General features: G+C 35.7%; 2 protein-coding genes across 4 annotated transcripts in view; one reads left to right on the top strand and one right to left on the bottom strand.

Annotated features, from left to right (window-relative positions):
* LOC121374993 (motile sperm domain-containing protein 2-like) overlaps window positions 1-5920 on the bottom strand; it is a 29529-nt gene extending 23609 nt beyond the window's left edge. For all 3 annotated transcript variants that reach the window (XM_041502175.1, XM_041502174.1, XM_041502173.1), the window contains exons 1-6: window positions 5875-5920; window positions 5616-5670; window positions 3766-3924; window positions 3229-3315; window positions 2138-2292; window positions 785-845 (exon numbers count right to left, since the gene is read on the bottom strand). In XM_041502175.1, the coding sequence (XP_041358109.1) occupies window positions 785-845; window positions 2138-2292; window positions 3229-3315; window positions 3766-3924; window positions 5616-5670; window positions 5875-5889 (532 nt within the window). In that variant the 5' untranslated portion in view covers window positions 5890-5920. The remainder of the gene's footprint in view (window positions 1-784; window positions 846-2137; window positions 2293-3228; window positions 3316-3765; window positions 3925-5615; window positions 5671-5874) is intronic.
* A 7446-nt stretch (window positions 5921-13366) lies between these two features.
* LOC121374345 (inverted formin-2-like) overlaps window positions 13367-16538 on the top strand; it is a 94723-nt gene continuing 91551 nt past the window's right edge. The window contains exon 1 of the mRNA XM_041501418.1: window positions 13367-14088. Within this exon, the coding sequence (XP_041357352.1) occupies window positions 14053-14088 (36 nt within the window). The 5' untranslated portion in view covers window positions 13367-14052. The remainder of the gene's footprint in view (window positions 14089-16538) is intronic.

Consider the following 16538-nt stretch of genomic DNA (forward strand, 5'->3'; position numbering starts at 1 on the left):
TTATATGCACCATCCCACAGACAGGATAGCATATACCACGGCCTTTGATATACCAGTAGTGGTGCACTGGCTTGAGCGACCTTGTTTTGGCTTTGTACACAATAAATAAAACATATCCAACGGTAATTTTTTGATATGATATATTTGATAAAAGGTCCTTTTTATTTATTTCATCTTTTAAAACTTAAAATTAATATTTTGTCCAGAATTATGAAAAATAAAAAAATACTGACCTGTAAACAGTGTTGTCTGCTTGTTATAGAAATTTGACAGGAGTCAAGGTTAGTAGACCAGTTTTTATTTTAATGTGGCAAAGCATTCTAATAATATAGCTAATTTTGAATATCAATATTCCAATGACGTCACTTGACACTTTCCATCTCCTTACAATAACCATAAACTGGGTATATGACGTTTCCGCAAAATTGCTATTGAATTTTTTTTTTTTGAACATTACTAATCTTGTGATTAAAAAATTGTACCTTTTGCAAAATATGGATTTCAAGTGAAATTACGGTAAGATATGCTATATTTATTGTGTAAAAAGCCAAAACAAGGGTGCAAAAAGTGACTGTCATCAATCTTAGTGTTTTCCTGTTAGTAAGACAGTTTTCAATCTGTCAAATATATCAAGTTGAAACAAACCAATGTTTTTGATGTAGCAGATAACACAATTTAAAGACAGGAATACAAACAGCAGGGTTTTTTAAAATGATTATTTTGAGCAGTAAATGAAAAGAAAATATTAAAGGATATAATTTTTTTAAATAAGACAAAAACTTACCTAACAAAGTTGGATAATACAACTTGAAGGATGTTATTACAAATTTGATTAAATCCATGTCCTGTAAATTAAAAAAATATGATTTTATTGAAATTATCTCATCAAAAAGAAACAAACAAGTGAAAACCTTCAAACAAAACATAAATAAGGAAAAGCTAAATAAATTCAGTCTTGTATGGATTAATGACTAAAATGAACATCATTTTATTAAAGCCTCCTAAAGCCAACAGTGAAAAGATTATTAACATGTATTGCAGCCACGTTTCCTTGAAGCTTAGCCATGTTATGCAGTTGTGTAGAGCATCTTATAATTAACATAATTAATCAGTAAGGATTGGGCTGTCACATTTTATTGTACAAATTAGCTGGCACCAACACTGCCTTAGCCAATGAAAGATGCTGGTTGCCATCTATTTTGACAAGCCTTTTAGGTTTCTATCAATAACAAGATATTCTACAGAAGGCCAAAATTAATTATGTATATACAGTTGCTGGTGATGCAAAATATGCTAAAATGGTGTTTTTTTATTACTCATGATTAACAATTTTGTTAAATTATTTGTATTATAATAATACTTTAAAATACCTTATTAAAGGCTATTCTCGATTAAAAAATTAGGTTTTTTTAACGATACCACTAGAGCACATTGATCATTGGCTATTGGATGTCAAACATTTGGTAATTTTGACATGTAGTCTTAGAGAGATAACCCGCTACTTTTTTTCATTATTAGCAAGGGATTTTTTATATGCACCATTCCACAGACAGGAGAGCATATACCACAGCCTTTGATATACCAGTCATGGTGCACAGGCTGGAACGAGAGATAGCCCAATGAACCCACCTACGGGGATCGATCCCAAACCGACCACGCATCAAACAAGCACTTTACCACTGGGCTACATCCCGCCCCTTGATTAGAAAGATGGATATAACATAAATTATAGCAGAATCATGTTTTAGTGGTGAAGGCAGTTTACCTACTGCCAAAATGTCAGACATGTATTATAACAGAAATACTGAAGATGCTTAACTTGTCTAATTTGGGATTTTCATACAGTATATAACACTTCAATTTTATTTCTTTCAAAAATACATTAGTCTTGTAGTTCAGTGTCTGGACTGATATGCTATATTCAGGGGTGGGAATTGGTGAACTGTAAAAAAGAGGAAATCTAGAGGGGTCCAGGAAATTCTTGAAATCCTAGGTTAAAATCTGTGCCATCTGACACATTTTGGAGGAAAGGACGATTAAAATGCGAGGAAACGCAATGTCCCATGAGAGGAAAACAGCTGATCCGAGGAGAATTCCCACCCCTGTATATTGTATCTTCAGACTCTGAAATACTTACGAGATTGGACAAGCCTGTCGATGCCATGTCAAACAAAACAACAATCTTTTCGTGTGGCTTCTCTTTAAACGCACTCTCCAGCCAGTATGCAACAAACTGCTTCACTTTCTCAGTTGGTTGTTCCCCTCTCTTGTGTTCCTTAACACGGAAATACACTGAAAGTGAAAGTAATATACCACAGAATATAAAAACAATTGTAATGTTAAACTGGACCTATGGTATTGGTAAAAAAAAACATTAAATTTTGTAATACATTAGCATCATGAAAAATTATTTTCTCATTTATTATAAATTAATAAGTAAGCTTAAACATTGTATATAAATAGCAGTTACTGAAATCAAGTTTACTTCTTTTCTTAAAATATGTATAATAAAATGTCTACTACTTCTACATTTACAAATTAAAGTATAATTTGCATACAGAATCTGCAAATAAGTTTATCAATTGCTACATAGGACTCATGGTATTGTCAAAACCATATCAACATCATGTAAAATTACTTTTTCTGTTTTATTATAAATTAAAAAGAAAACTGAACAATTATATATGATGTTTAGTCAACAGCATGAGTTAAATATTCATATCTTCATATTTTAAAATAATTTAAATTGAGTAAATAAAAGAAATTACATTTTGTACTAATGAAAATTTAACTTTTTTTTTCTTTTTTTAAAGACAATAAAAGGGTAAATATTCAGAGTATGTATCAAGGCTTCTAGATTATGGTAGCCCCACTCCCATGGCAAGTGATATTCAATGTTGGGCTAGTAAATAACTACTATTTCCATGCCCGATGGCTAGCGATGTTTTTGGGTCAAATGTTGCAGTTAAGTCTGTTTTGTAAATATAAATATCCTGACCCCACCCCGAACCCCAATGTTAGTGTTTTTAAGCTCTATCTCTCTCTTTTGGTGACATATCTGATTATTACTATTATTTAGTAAAATTGTATTAACTTAAGTAAAGTAGGTCTAGTGAATTTTTAATGGTGGCTAGTAAATTTTTAAAATCACTGATCCCATGGCCAGTGGATTTTATAAAAATTCTAGAAGCCCTGTGTATGCAGTATGGTAACAATTAAAACACTTACAAATAGCATGGCCATCTTTATCAACATTGTGAAAGTATACAGCTCCTCTTTCCCATGCCCATCGTTCAAATGTGTCCTCTGTGATATCTGAAAGAGAAAACCAACTTTTTAAATAGTTTAATTGTTGGCTGTATATCAACTTAAAACTCACTTTTTGTCACTCATGAATTAGGTTGTTTCCTTTCTTTTAACTTCCTTTTTCAAAATAATAATTATTACAAACTGCATGTGTAATTACATGTACAAATGCCTACTACTTCAAAAAACTGTACATCCATTTTCTCATTTAGAATTTTTTTGTTATAAAGGTACACATGTATTGAGTAAGAATGTTTTCAGTTGTTTTTGTCTGTCTGGTTATCAAAGTATGATCTATTGGACATCTTAACCTTAATTAACTTAGAAAATATGCAACATCTAAATATATAAACACATTTTTTTATTAAAAAAATTTAAATCCCTCAAAACACAAATACAAACAACCCACAGAGTGACACATTAGATTAGCAGTACTCAATATACACTAGATATGATCACCATTGATTTTGAATTCATTCCTCCACTTGAGTGACTCATGTACCAGATCAACAGCCTCATCCAGTCGGCCTGGTCCTCGTATAAATGTTTTCACGAAACCGTCGTCAGTTTTGAACTTGTCCACATCTCTCTCATCATACACACCACTGTTAAAGTTCTCTGAAAAATAGCACATTCATTAGTAAAAGGACATGTCATTTATTGAGATATGAAATTTAGGTGTTTTAAATACAAGGTACAGGTATATATGCTTTTATAACAAAGTTATTTTTAAAATCTTAATTTAAAAAATAACAAAGAACCAATGCCCTATGCAGCAAGAGTCGTGTCCATAACCTTCACATGCTGAGATTGTTGCTATGTTAAAGTTTCATAATCAAAATATTATGGAATAAAAAACATTAAAACAATATTTATTTTGTTTATTTAAATGTGTTTTGGGGGGTGTTTAGCATTGGGATCAATCAACAGGCTAAGTGAAGCCTAGTATTAGGACCTCTCCCCTCATATTACAAATACAAGTTTTAATTAAATTATTTATGTGTTAATTTTCTTTTTGCCACTAGCTGTTGGGCATGGCCACAGCATAATATGTTGGTACTTTGAATGAAAATTCTTTACCCGTGATTTGATTCAAGACAAAATAGGTACTGGTTACAGGTACGGTATTAGTTCATAGTCACTGCTGGTCTCGATGTGTAGTCAACAAGCGAACGAAAAGAAGATGAAGACAGGTATGGCAGCCCTTTCTACTAATCAAAAGTTTAGGGGTAGAGTACTTTCTCTGTGCATGCACAAATTTGTGTTGTATTCCCAGCCATTAGAGCAATGGAACTGGCTGCCTAATATAAAAATGACTTTTCACTGATGAAAAAACAAATGAAGGAAGGAAGGAAATGTTTTATTTAACGACACACTCAACACATTTTATTTACTTTTATATGGTGTCAAACATATGGTTAAAGGGACAGACCCTAGTTTCAACCCGTGAAAATTAACACTAAGTTTATTTAATCTACAAACCTGTAACACATTGGATAAAGTTACCATTGAGAGAAACATGAGTCTGTAACTCTGAAATGGTGAAATACCCTCTAAAAATAGACTACAACTCGACTCCATAACTGTTACTTTTCAGACGCACATGCGTTTTTAAAAATATGAGAAAAGCATTTTGTGATAGTAAAAACACCAGGATGACCAAAAACACTTCGAATGTACGGAAACTGATAATCTAAACCATAAAATCTAAGTAAAGTACGATTTCAGTTTCCAAAAACAGCTATAACAGTAAAAAATTTGCCTTAGTGTTTAAAAACTAGGTATGTCTCTTTAAGGATATTGAGAGAGGCCGCTGTCTACACTTCATGGGCTACTCTCTTCAATTAGCAACAAGGGATCTTTTATACATACCACAGCCTTTGTTACACCAGTTGTGGAGCACTGGCTGGAATGAGAAATAGCTCAATGGGTCCACTGATGGGGATCAATCCTAGACCGACCGCACATCAAGCGAACACTTTACCAATGGGCTACATCCATCCCCCCAACACCCCCCCCCCCCAACAAATGATGTAAATTTTAGACATATTGAAGTAATCATATTCTGTTAAAGGACCAGGAAGTGTTGTTTTATCATTTGTTGATAAAAGTGTCGTCAATGGTTCGCTCATGCTGGCGAGCTTTAGAAAAAATGTGACGTGTGCGACTATTGATGTGCGCAACTATGATTACTCTACAATAATATTCCTGGATGTGAAGTGTCATAATTAATTTCTAATCTTCCTTACAAAATTACAAATCAGAAAGAAATATATGCTGAATAAACAAAAATAATCAGTGAAACTTACCATCAAACTTTGTCAAAGCACGGTCCCGGACAGACTCTACATCCTCTTTTGTAATCTGTAAACAAAATAAAACAGAGAAATGCTAACAACAACAATAACAACAACATCAATAACAAAACAAAAATTTAAAAAAAATTAATAACAATAATAAAAAATATTTAAAAAATCCTTGCATAATCTACGAACAGTTTATTTATTCTAGAACTGTGTGTATGTGTATTTATATCAACTTGACAAAGACTCAATGTAAGACCCCTACCTCGTCTCGAGACATGTTTGTCGAAAATTGTCATGTGCCAAGTTCCGGGTTGTGTTAAAATCAGATTTATCTCCCTTGGTAAACTGGCTCTCGTTTGCGGCATACTAAACGACATAAGTATCGCATCAGAGATAATTAAATGTATAAAAAAAAAAATATCCTCTTTCAGTGGGGTTTTTTCCCATTTCAGTGCATGCAATTCACCTTTATTTCTGTAACATTTCAAATGAATGGTGTTAAATTCGTTTTTATTCACAAAGTGAGACTCATCTATTGCTTTGTTGTTTGATATCTGACATGATATGTACCACTCTTGCTTTAGTGAATAAGAGAACAAACCCATTAATGCAAGGGACAGTTTTGTTGGGGTTTTCTTTCCTTTTTGCTTTTTTTTTTTTTTGCTTTTTTTTTTTTGGTTGGGGGGGGGGTATTATTTATTTATTTATTTATTTATTTTTGGTATAATAAAGATATACATATATATGATCGAATTTATACATAGGCTAAACAGACCTAGGAATACTTAATAATGACATAAAAAGTCCATATGATTATTAGTCCCCCCTCTCCGTACATCTTCGTGCATGCATTGAGCCGCACCCTGCTCTGAAACGTGTAAAAACAAAACAATAAACCACCAGAAGATCAAATACATTGGTAAAAGCACATGTTGAAATGATGGATCTTGACGAAAAATGGTTTGCTTTAATAGTTCTTTCTTTATTACATAGTGTTTGTATGTCCCGACAAGCTGATACATATTTTAAATACTGAAAATTTAGAGACATGAAAAGCAATGCATTTGCTGGTCAACTATTTTCACCAAGTGTTTGTTGTTGTTTTATCTTCTCCATCACCCCCATACGCCCACGTACCGTTGCGTTTTTGTTTTGTATAAAAGAGATAATTGTAAAAAAAAAAAAAAAAAAAAAAAAAAAAAAAAAAAAAATGCACGTTCGTGTGTGGGTTCTGTTGGGGTTTGGTGACAACCCAGCCGTTAATGAATCTGCTTCCGGACTAACTCCATATTTAGTTTTTGATGATCAGTAAATTTAACGCTATATATATATATACGTATACAGGCGCGTATGCAGGGATTTATGCAGGGGTAGGGGTTTAGACTGTGACAAGGGAAGTTTATACTTCCGAACACCCTCCGCTCCCCACATCTGCACATGTGCCTAGCACAATACTAGCTGCTAATTAAATGTAGGCCACATATCAGTGGCTGTTAATTAAATGTAGGCTAGGACACGCAGTATCTGCAGGATTGACCGTTGATTAAGTGTAGGACACGCGGTATCTGCAGGACTGACCGTTGATTAAGTGTAGGACATGCGGTATCTGCAGGACTGACTGTTGATTAAATGTAGGACACGCGGTATCTGTAGGACTGACTGTTGATTAACTGTAGGAAATGCGGTATCTGCAGAACTAACTAAAAGGTCTACAATCATGGCACATTATTAATACACAGTATTTAAAAAAATACATAAAGATTACATTATTAACCATAAAAAAAAAAAAAAATACCACCCCAATTATTAATAAAGCGACTTTTTGTAAAACGCTCGGGGAAAAAACACTGATCCAGTCGATTTGACCCGCATCTGACCTGTGACGTAGCTTCAGGTGAATTCCACTCATTCGATCATTAGTAGGTTAGCATGGCGACAGCATGTAATGATTGTTCGGAAACTAGCTCATTATATTATTATCGGACGTTAGTTTGGACATTTCGGACCTGTCGCATTTGTTTATTTATTCTAATGCTACCTGGATTGGTGAGGAAGGAGAAAATCCGTTAGGGGTACATTCCCTATCAGTTTGAACCGTAGTAGCCTACACCGACGATGATCCGTTGAGCCAAATGCGGTCAGCCTATTTGCAGCACGAGCCCGGACGTCGCTCTGTGACAAAAACAAAGCCCGAATGTTACATCTTCATAAATCAAGGCTAATATTCGTTTCTCGAATACGAGGAACGAATATTAGCCTTGATTTATGAAGATGGAATGTTAATGCCGAAGTGTACATTGTTAATATTTGGCACAAAGATACACCTCAGCACCTCTTTACAACGACATTACATAATCACAGATACCGTAGCATATTGGCAGTACACACACAGCCACTTAGGTTCTTTGATCTCGTAGTGAGCCGACTGTGTCACATACTGTCCGAGCTACCGATGTCTGCGAAATCTGTAGACATGTATTGTTTTTGCAAATAAGCCTTTAGTTAACCAATTTAAGTATTAACTTCGACAATAAAATCTACTATTTTCATATTTTGTAAACGAAACAGGTACCAATCGTAGATGTCAGTAACCAAGTAATGATTAGACTGACGATGAATGCGCCTTGTTTAATATACTTAATGATGTTTTTTAAAAACATATTTAATGTATGTACGTGTATTTGTTGTTTTCGTGCAAACAATGTCGGTTTGTCTTTCGGAAAAATATGCAAACTTCTTTTGCCTGTAACTGCAGCGTTTGTACATCCATACACCGAACAATGGTTCACCATGTTTCACATTTGAAAGATATCTTCAAAATAATATTCTAAACATACAATTCAATTCAATTCAGTAGAATAACATTTTCGCGTTTTAAAACATACACGTGTTCCACTTCCATTTTCATTTTACATCTGAAGGACTGACTGTTGATTAAATATAGGACACGCGGTATCTGCAGGACTGACTGTTGATTAAATGTAGGACACGCGGTATCTGCAGGACTGACTGTTGATTGAATGTAGGACACGTGGTATCTGCAGGAGTGACTGTTCCTTAAGTGTAGGACACGCGGTATCTGCAGAACTCGCCGTTAATTAAACGTAGGACACGCTGTATCTGTCTCACTAACTTGATTAAATGTAGGATACGCTGTATCTGTATCACTAACTTGATTAAACGTAGGACACGCTGTATTTGTATCACTAACTTGATAGGACACGCGGTATCTGCAGGAATGACTGTTAATTAAGTGTAGGACATGCGGTATCTGCAGTACTGATCGTTAATTAAGTGTAGGACACACGATATCTGCAGGACTGAATGTTACTTAAGTGTTGGACATGAGGTATTAGCAGAACTGACTTTTAATTAAATGTAGGATACGCGGTATCTGCAGGACTGATTATGTTTTTACTTATTTTACCTGGAAAATCTCTGAGAGTATATTATACCTATTACTACCAAGATTTTTTTTAATGTGTTCTGTGAGGGTGACAAAAACTTTGTTTAGCTTAACGACAATATTAGAGCACATTAATTAAATAATCATCGGCTATTGGATGTCAAACATTTGTTAATTCTGACACAGTCATCAGAGGAAACTCACTATATTTTTCCATTAGCAGCAAGGCATCTTTTATATGCAATTTCCCCAGACAGGAAAGCACATACCACGGCCTTTGACCAGAACTTTGTGGTGCACTAATTGGAAGGAGAAACATCCCAATCAGTTGAATAGATCCACCTAGGTGATTCGATCCAGCGACGCAAGCAGCTCAGGCGAGCGCTCAACCGACTGAACTAAATCCCATCCATGGGGGTGACTAAGCTATCGCTGACTAACCGAAGCTTATTTTACTGAAAAATTATGGGGAGCAAAACGAACATTAAGCAATTTTCTAGAAAACATTGGAAAATTAGTTTTGTAAACTAATTTTTCAAGACGATTTTATTGTAAACACGATGGGGGACACATTGATAATCTTTTTAAGTAAAATAATTTGACAGACAATTTTGATTCTCTTTCTGTTTAAAAACATTCAGTCTGTATATATATATATATATATATATATATATATATATATATATATATATATATATACATTTTTTCTTTTTTTTAAATTTAAAATCACAAATGGATAATACTCATATGTTGTCAGGTATAGAATATTTTTATCCTGGTATAAATACTTATCAAGTTAATATTGGTAAAGAAGGGTACAGGTTTTTTTAGGTTTTTTGGGGTTTTTTTTTTTTGGGGGGGGGGGGGGGAGAGGAGCTGCACCCGATATAATATGATAATAAACTGATAAGCGTCCTTGGATTGTTTCACCACGACAGAAATTATAAATAGCATAATCAATTACAAGTTATGCAGTTGTCTAAATAATGTCATCATTGTGGCTTTAAATGGAAAGGTTGTAAAGCTGTCTAACAGTAAAACACCTGTTATCACCAGGACCGCCCACTATGTATAAAAACAATCGTCTCTCTGTGAAATCCGGATAACAATAAAATCCTATCTGTATAACAGATTGCCATGTGCTTCGTTACTTCCATTCTGTCTAGTGGCTTGTGACATTTCATATATATGTATTTATGATCACCGAAACAGCAAACTTCCTCTCGTGATACATCGCCAAACAATGATCCATTAACACTTCAGTATGTGAACATGCATATTGTTGTGATACAGGCCGGTGTTATACGTATAGTGTACGCCATGTGATCGGTACAGTAAAATACTTAAGGTTTTTAAAATGAGTGATAATGTGTCAAAAGCACAAGAATTATTAAATAGAAAGTATTTCAGCTATATACTTTTTATCTTTATAATATGCTTTTTACTGTATTAATGTTAAAGTTCATTGGGTTTTTTACGACACCACTAGAACACATTAATTTATTAATCACAATCGGCTATTGGATGTGAAACATTTGGTCATTCTGACATAGTCATAAAGGAAACCCGCTACAATGTTCCGTTAGTTCCACGGCCTTTGATATACCAGTCGTGGTGCACTGGTTGAGACAGGAAAACTCGGAATCAGAGAATGGGAATGGGAAACTCATTTAACGTGCCCATATCAGAAGGATCAGAGAATGGGAATGGGAAACTCACTTAACGTGCCCATGTCAGAGGGATCGGAGAATGGGAATGGGAAACTCATTTAACGTGCCCATACGAGAGGGATCAGAGATTGGGTCCACTGAGGTGGGTCGACCCTTATACTAACGACGTATCCACCTCAGGAGAGCGCTATACCAACAGCTAGATCAATATATAATAGCCTACATCTACATTATTAATAATTACCGCTGAAAAGTACAAAGTTCAAAACAATCGTAAAATCGTTTCTGTTAATAATTTTTTTTTTTTTTTAATTCTATATTTAATATTGATGTATCTTTGCATTTTATATATAAAAAATAAATAAAATGTTATTCCGTTTTGAAAGCAATTGAGCTTTTTCTCCTTTACTCTGTTCAGAAGGAAAGTTATAGCTAATAGCGTATGTGACATGCTTGGTTTCGTGGGGTTTAATATGCTGAATATACTTTATATATACAAAAGACTGAACAGGCTATACATGTATAATGAAATGAAACCTCCCTTGCGGTTTGAGACTAATACATCTTGTATGAGACGGCAGTGACAGATCCACACGGAACAGACATGGGTGAAAGGGAGTTATGCCCACCCACACCGTTTTAGTGATGTTTGGTGATGTTTCAATATTCTGTTCTATTAGGTACATTTAATTTTATCTTCCATTTTACACCCCATGTTATGTTCTTTATGTACCACCTCCAATCCAATCCCATACACATTATTTATTTTTCACGCCCCCCCCCCCCCCTCGATATATCATTAAATTTGCATTTGGACTATTTTCGTTACTAATTTCCATTTAAAATATGTTCAGTAGTCCAGTCTAAGGATTACCGGCCTCGGTGACATAGTGGTTAAGCCATCATACTACAGGCTGGTAGGTACAGGGTTCGCAGCTCGGTACCGGCTCCAACCCAGAGTGAGTTCTTAAGGGCTCAATGGGTAGGTGTAAGGCCACTACACCCTCTTCTCCCTCACTAACCAACTAACAACTAACCCACAGCCCAAATAGCTGAGGTGTATGCCCTGGACAGCGTGCTTGAACCTTAAATGAATATAGGCACGACAATAAGTTGAAATTAAATGAAAAGGATTGGTGTTGCAGGATCATCGCTGTGCTACTGATATTGTAGACCAGACACCCGGTCACGTGCTGGAATCATGTCCACTACTCGTCCAGTTGCAGACATGAGGGGATATTCCGATTCACCGCATCAGCAGGACTTAGACTCTGGTCACACAACCGTCTAACGTAGAAGAAGATTTGTCCCGAACAGTACTTTTTTTTTATCACGATCTACATCTCTCTTCTACGGTTTCCATATTCTAGGTGCACAATATTTTTACGGAATAAAATTTAAAGCAACTCCAGTCCTGACTAATATAGTAGTAATAAGTGATAGAGTTTGTGCAAATTGTGTATGACCAGTGCATACTGGTATACATGTATGTGGCACACTGGTATACATGTATGTGGCATACAGTTGTTATCCAATCATAGGCGTCGGAAGCAGGGGGCGTGGGTGGGTAATGTACACACACACACACACACACACACACACACACACACACACACACTAAATGCAGCTAAAATGGCTAGAATATTCGTTATCTCTTCCCATCATTTGTAGGGCGAGTTAAAACGAGCCCAACAGTTGCTGGCATCTTTGATGAATATATTAATTTTATTAGTAAAAAATAAATCAACAAACAGAAAAACAAACAACTTGAAAAACAAAGAAACATTATTCACAATTGTAACTGTTTTGGAGGAGTGGAACCTATTGGGAGATGCATTCTATGAAATGTTCTTTGCTGCTGTATACAATTTACAGCTGTTTGATGTCGCTGTCTCGGGGTGTCCCGAGTTTGCTGTTCTCTTCATTCACGACAGCTGGAACAGTTTTGCGAAATATGTGTCACGTGTTGAGATTTTTTCACACATTGGTAGGGTGTTCCTGGTCCGTGTGTTAACAGTTTATGACATTTTCTATGTTTACTCTTTCCAGGAAATACCGTTTTGTGAATAATCTTTAAAGAATGTAATTTAGTGTCACATGTTCCTTATTCGTATTAGGGCTAGGGCTGTTCTATAACAACAATGAATGACATGGGTGGATGGAGGATGGAAAGGAAATTTAGTCTAATGTTGATTTAATCAGCAGCTAATATGGCTACGTCTCCGACACACGGCAACTGCGACAAGTGATCTAAGTGGTTGGAAAAGAAACCCGCATCCGCACGGTACAGCTTATTTTCGCGAATAGCAGTGAGGGAGCTCACATATGCATTTATCAAAGACGGGACATCACATACCAAAATGTTTGACATACCATGTTTGGAACACGGGATTGTAACAGGAAATAATCCAGATGGTGTACAAGATGAAAACTATGATACATTTGTGCAGTTTGATTTTGGTCGATATATTTTTAATTAAAATAATAACAAAATGAGAAGAATTCCAAAAGCACACCCCATATGATTATGTATGGAACCGCCCTTATCTATTACTCAGACGACAAAACTTTAAAACTAAAAAGTTAACTCCTCGGTATACAGAATTCCCGCCAACTATATAACAGCACGTTCTTGTCGTCTGCTTAGGTATTTGAATTTCAAGCAGCCTCGAAAACGTGGAGTTTCTACAGTTGCAGTTGGAACTTCATGCTGTTTGCACTGAATTAACTTGGGACACATGGAAGCGACCCCACCAGACTTAGGACCAGTTGGGCGAGTCGGAATATGATACAGACGCACCAGCTTCAAAACTAGTCATCGGTTCTGCTTCATTGACGTCGACGTTTTTGTTCACTGAGTTGCTAATCATCAGAGAAAAAATACGTGAAACCAAAATGAAAAGAGGGCAGTGATTGTATCTTTGAAACGAAGCTAAGCTAAGCTCCAAGCAATTATACTATTTTACTACGCTTACTTTTCATAATTTGGTTTATGGGTTTATTTTGTCGCCAGGAAAACATTGCTGTTTGCAGAATGTAATCCGGTTTAACACGTTACACAAGGATTCACGTGGTGAGCTTTATTGTATGTGCAAACTGTGACTTGATGTTTACAGGAAACTTGTGCATAATAAATGTGTCCCAGTGAACCAACAAACATGGGTTTATTAAAGGCATTGTACTGAATCCAAACAACTTTACAGGAACGTGTTTTGTCGCCTACCTGTTCTGATAACAGACGCTTAAAATGTCCTGTACCTGGACATAAACTTTTGCAACGAGGAAGCAGCCTAGCTAGTAGTTCATAAAACAGCACAAAACCAGAAACATTTTAGTTAAAATAAATAATATAGTGAGACAAACAATGGAAGAAGAAACGGAAGAACACGTTAACAAGACAGTAAGTGAACTTTGCTTATTTTTTATGTGTGCGTACGTGTGTGTGTGTGTGTGTGTGCAGGCTCGTAGGAACCTGGGGGAGGGGGGCAAACGCTATATCAGATTTTGGTTACAATGGCAAATATTAATGTGATAAAAGAAAAAACCTCCCACGCCCCCCCCCCCCCCCCCCGCCCCCCCCCCCCCCCCCGGTTCCTGTGTGTGTGTGTGTGTATTTTCAAGTTCATTATTGCTTTAAGCTATACAACATATAAGCTTTATAATAAAAACACAAATAATAAATACATATGTACAATATCTGATAATGGTGGGGAGCGCTATAGCGCTATCTAAAACACATTCATTCATGAAAAATCAATACATGTCTGAAATAAACGAAATAAACCCTACATATAAGCATGATAAATAATTATGTGGCTAGTAATAAAAAATATATTAAATATAAACACGTGTGTGAGAGAGAGAGAGAGAGAGAGAGAGAGAGAGAGAGAGAGAGAGAGAGAGAGAGAGAGAGAGAGGAGAGAGAGAGAGAGAGAGAGAGAGAGAGATTGGGGATGGTTGGTGGTTTGGTGGTGGGAGAGCGTGTTTGGTCTATCAAGTGTCATATGTTAACGTGTTTCTGATGTGCTATTTTTTGTAGAAAAGTTCCCATTGCTTTCAATAGTTAAAAAAAATACTACTATTTGGCAGCGTTTGTTATCTAACAATCCAGACGTTATGGTTCACTGACTAAATGTGTTTGTAGTGGCAGTTTTAATATTCAACAAACATTTCGTTCTTTAAAACACGAGGTGTATATACGAATATGTCAGTTAAGATATATTGTAATAGTTGAAAATATGTCATGACTTGTCAAGGGTGAACAACTTTTCGAGAGTCATCATTACAAATGTTATGATGAACTTTGTCAATAGATCAAGAACAGAATGTTTGTTTTACAACACTCTTAGCTATCTATATTCTACACGTATACAGGGCCGTAGCTAGGATTTTTTGTTTGGGGGGGGGGGGGGGGGGGTGGAGTAGTTAATAGTCTAAAACTCCTTAAACAGTTAAGAAGAGAATTTTCTTTAAGTTTCTATCATTTTTTTCCGGATTATTTTCCGGGGGAGGGCAACTGCCCCCTTGCCCCCTTGCCCCCTCCCCCCGCTAGCTACGGCCCTGGTATAAGAGACTACTGGTGTTTAACATGTGCTAGTCCTGACACAGACACACTCACACAAACATAGACATACATATTACATGCACACGAAATAATTCAGAGCGAAACGGGCGGATATAATAAAAAGTAGAAGAGTGAAACGAGAGAAAGATAGAAAGAAGATGACAGAGAGAAGGATGACTGAGATAAAATAATGAGAGAAAATTTTAAAGAGAAAGTAGGAATAAAAGAAGAAAGAAAAATTAGTTAAGGTTTAAAAATGCATGGAGAAAGATCACACATACATTTATGCAGCCACCACCATCCTAAAATCCTATTTCCAGGAATTGATGTTTTAATAATAAAATACTGATAGTTATGTTGGTTATTTCACGCCGATTCTTGTACAGTGGTTAACCAATGCAGGACGCGCTAAGTAGTACTTGGATGTCTAGTCGCCTGTGAGCATCCAGTGCTGCGTCAACATCAGTAAATTGATGTGCGCGCCCAGGACAGCGTGCTTCAACCTAACTGGATAATAAACAGGCAAGTTATTTATATCACCATCGCTTTCAGTCCAGGCTACCGTGTGTGACACATTCTGGAATGGTCCATAATATTATAATTCTATTTGTTTGTTTTTTCGCTTTTGAAATAGTTCACACTATTATAGTGAAGGTGTAGACACACAGCCCTCCCCCACACACAAACCTCCCCTGCGACCTATTTGACGCCCACACAAATTATTCCTCTCTTTGTAGCATGGATCAAACTTGCCTCCTGCTTTTTCAAAGGTAACGAAATAAATATATTTTGAAAGTACTTGTGCCAAAATTAACCTCATATGTACATATAGCGGTGTAATTGTGTGTATAACAGAACGTTGGAATGTCGCAGTTTTCTCGTAATCCCTACCTAAGGTACGTTTTGACGACACGACTTCTAATAACAATATGCAGTAGCTATTTGAGTTGCAGCGCGTCAGTGTATCTAAATCGTAACGATATTATAGTCCGTTTGTGTCAAATGAAATGGCATGAAACTCTACAATGAATAAAGTTAAAATTCATATAAAAATATACTATTAAATTTTAAACCCATATAAAAACATATTATTAAGTTTTAAACCCATACCAACCCAAATATCTTCTTCTTCTTTAAAGTTCATGATAAATGTTTTAAAAGTTTCTTTACAAATTACCACCAAACTGCATAGGTTAAACCTTCTTTCTGATACAGATATGTAGGCAGCTGATGAAACAGTCAAGACAATGCACGTGCAGTTCTATTTTTAATCTCTGTGTACTGCA

The sequence above is a fragment of the Gigantopelta aegis genome, chromosome 6, assembly GCF_016097555.1.
Source record: "Gigantopelta aegis isolate Gae_Host chromosome 6, Gae_host_genome, whole genome shotgun sequence".
NCBI classification, from domain to species: domain Eukaryota; kingdom Metazoa; phylum Mollusca; class Gastropoda; order Neomphalida; family Peltospiridae; genus Gigantopelta; species Gigantopelta aegis.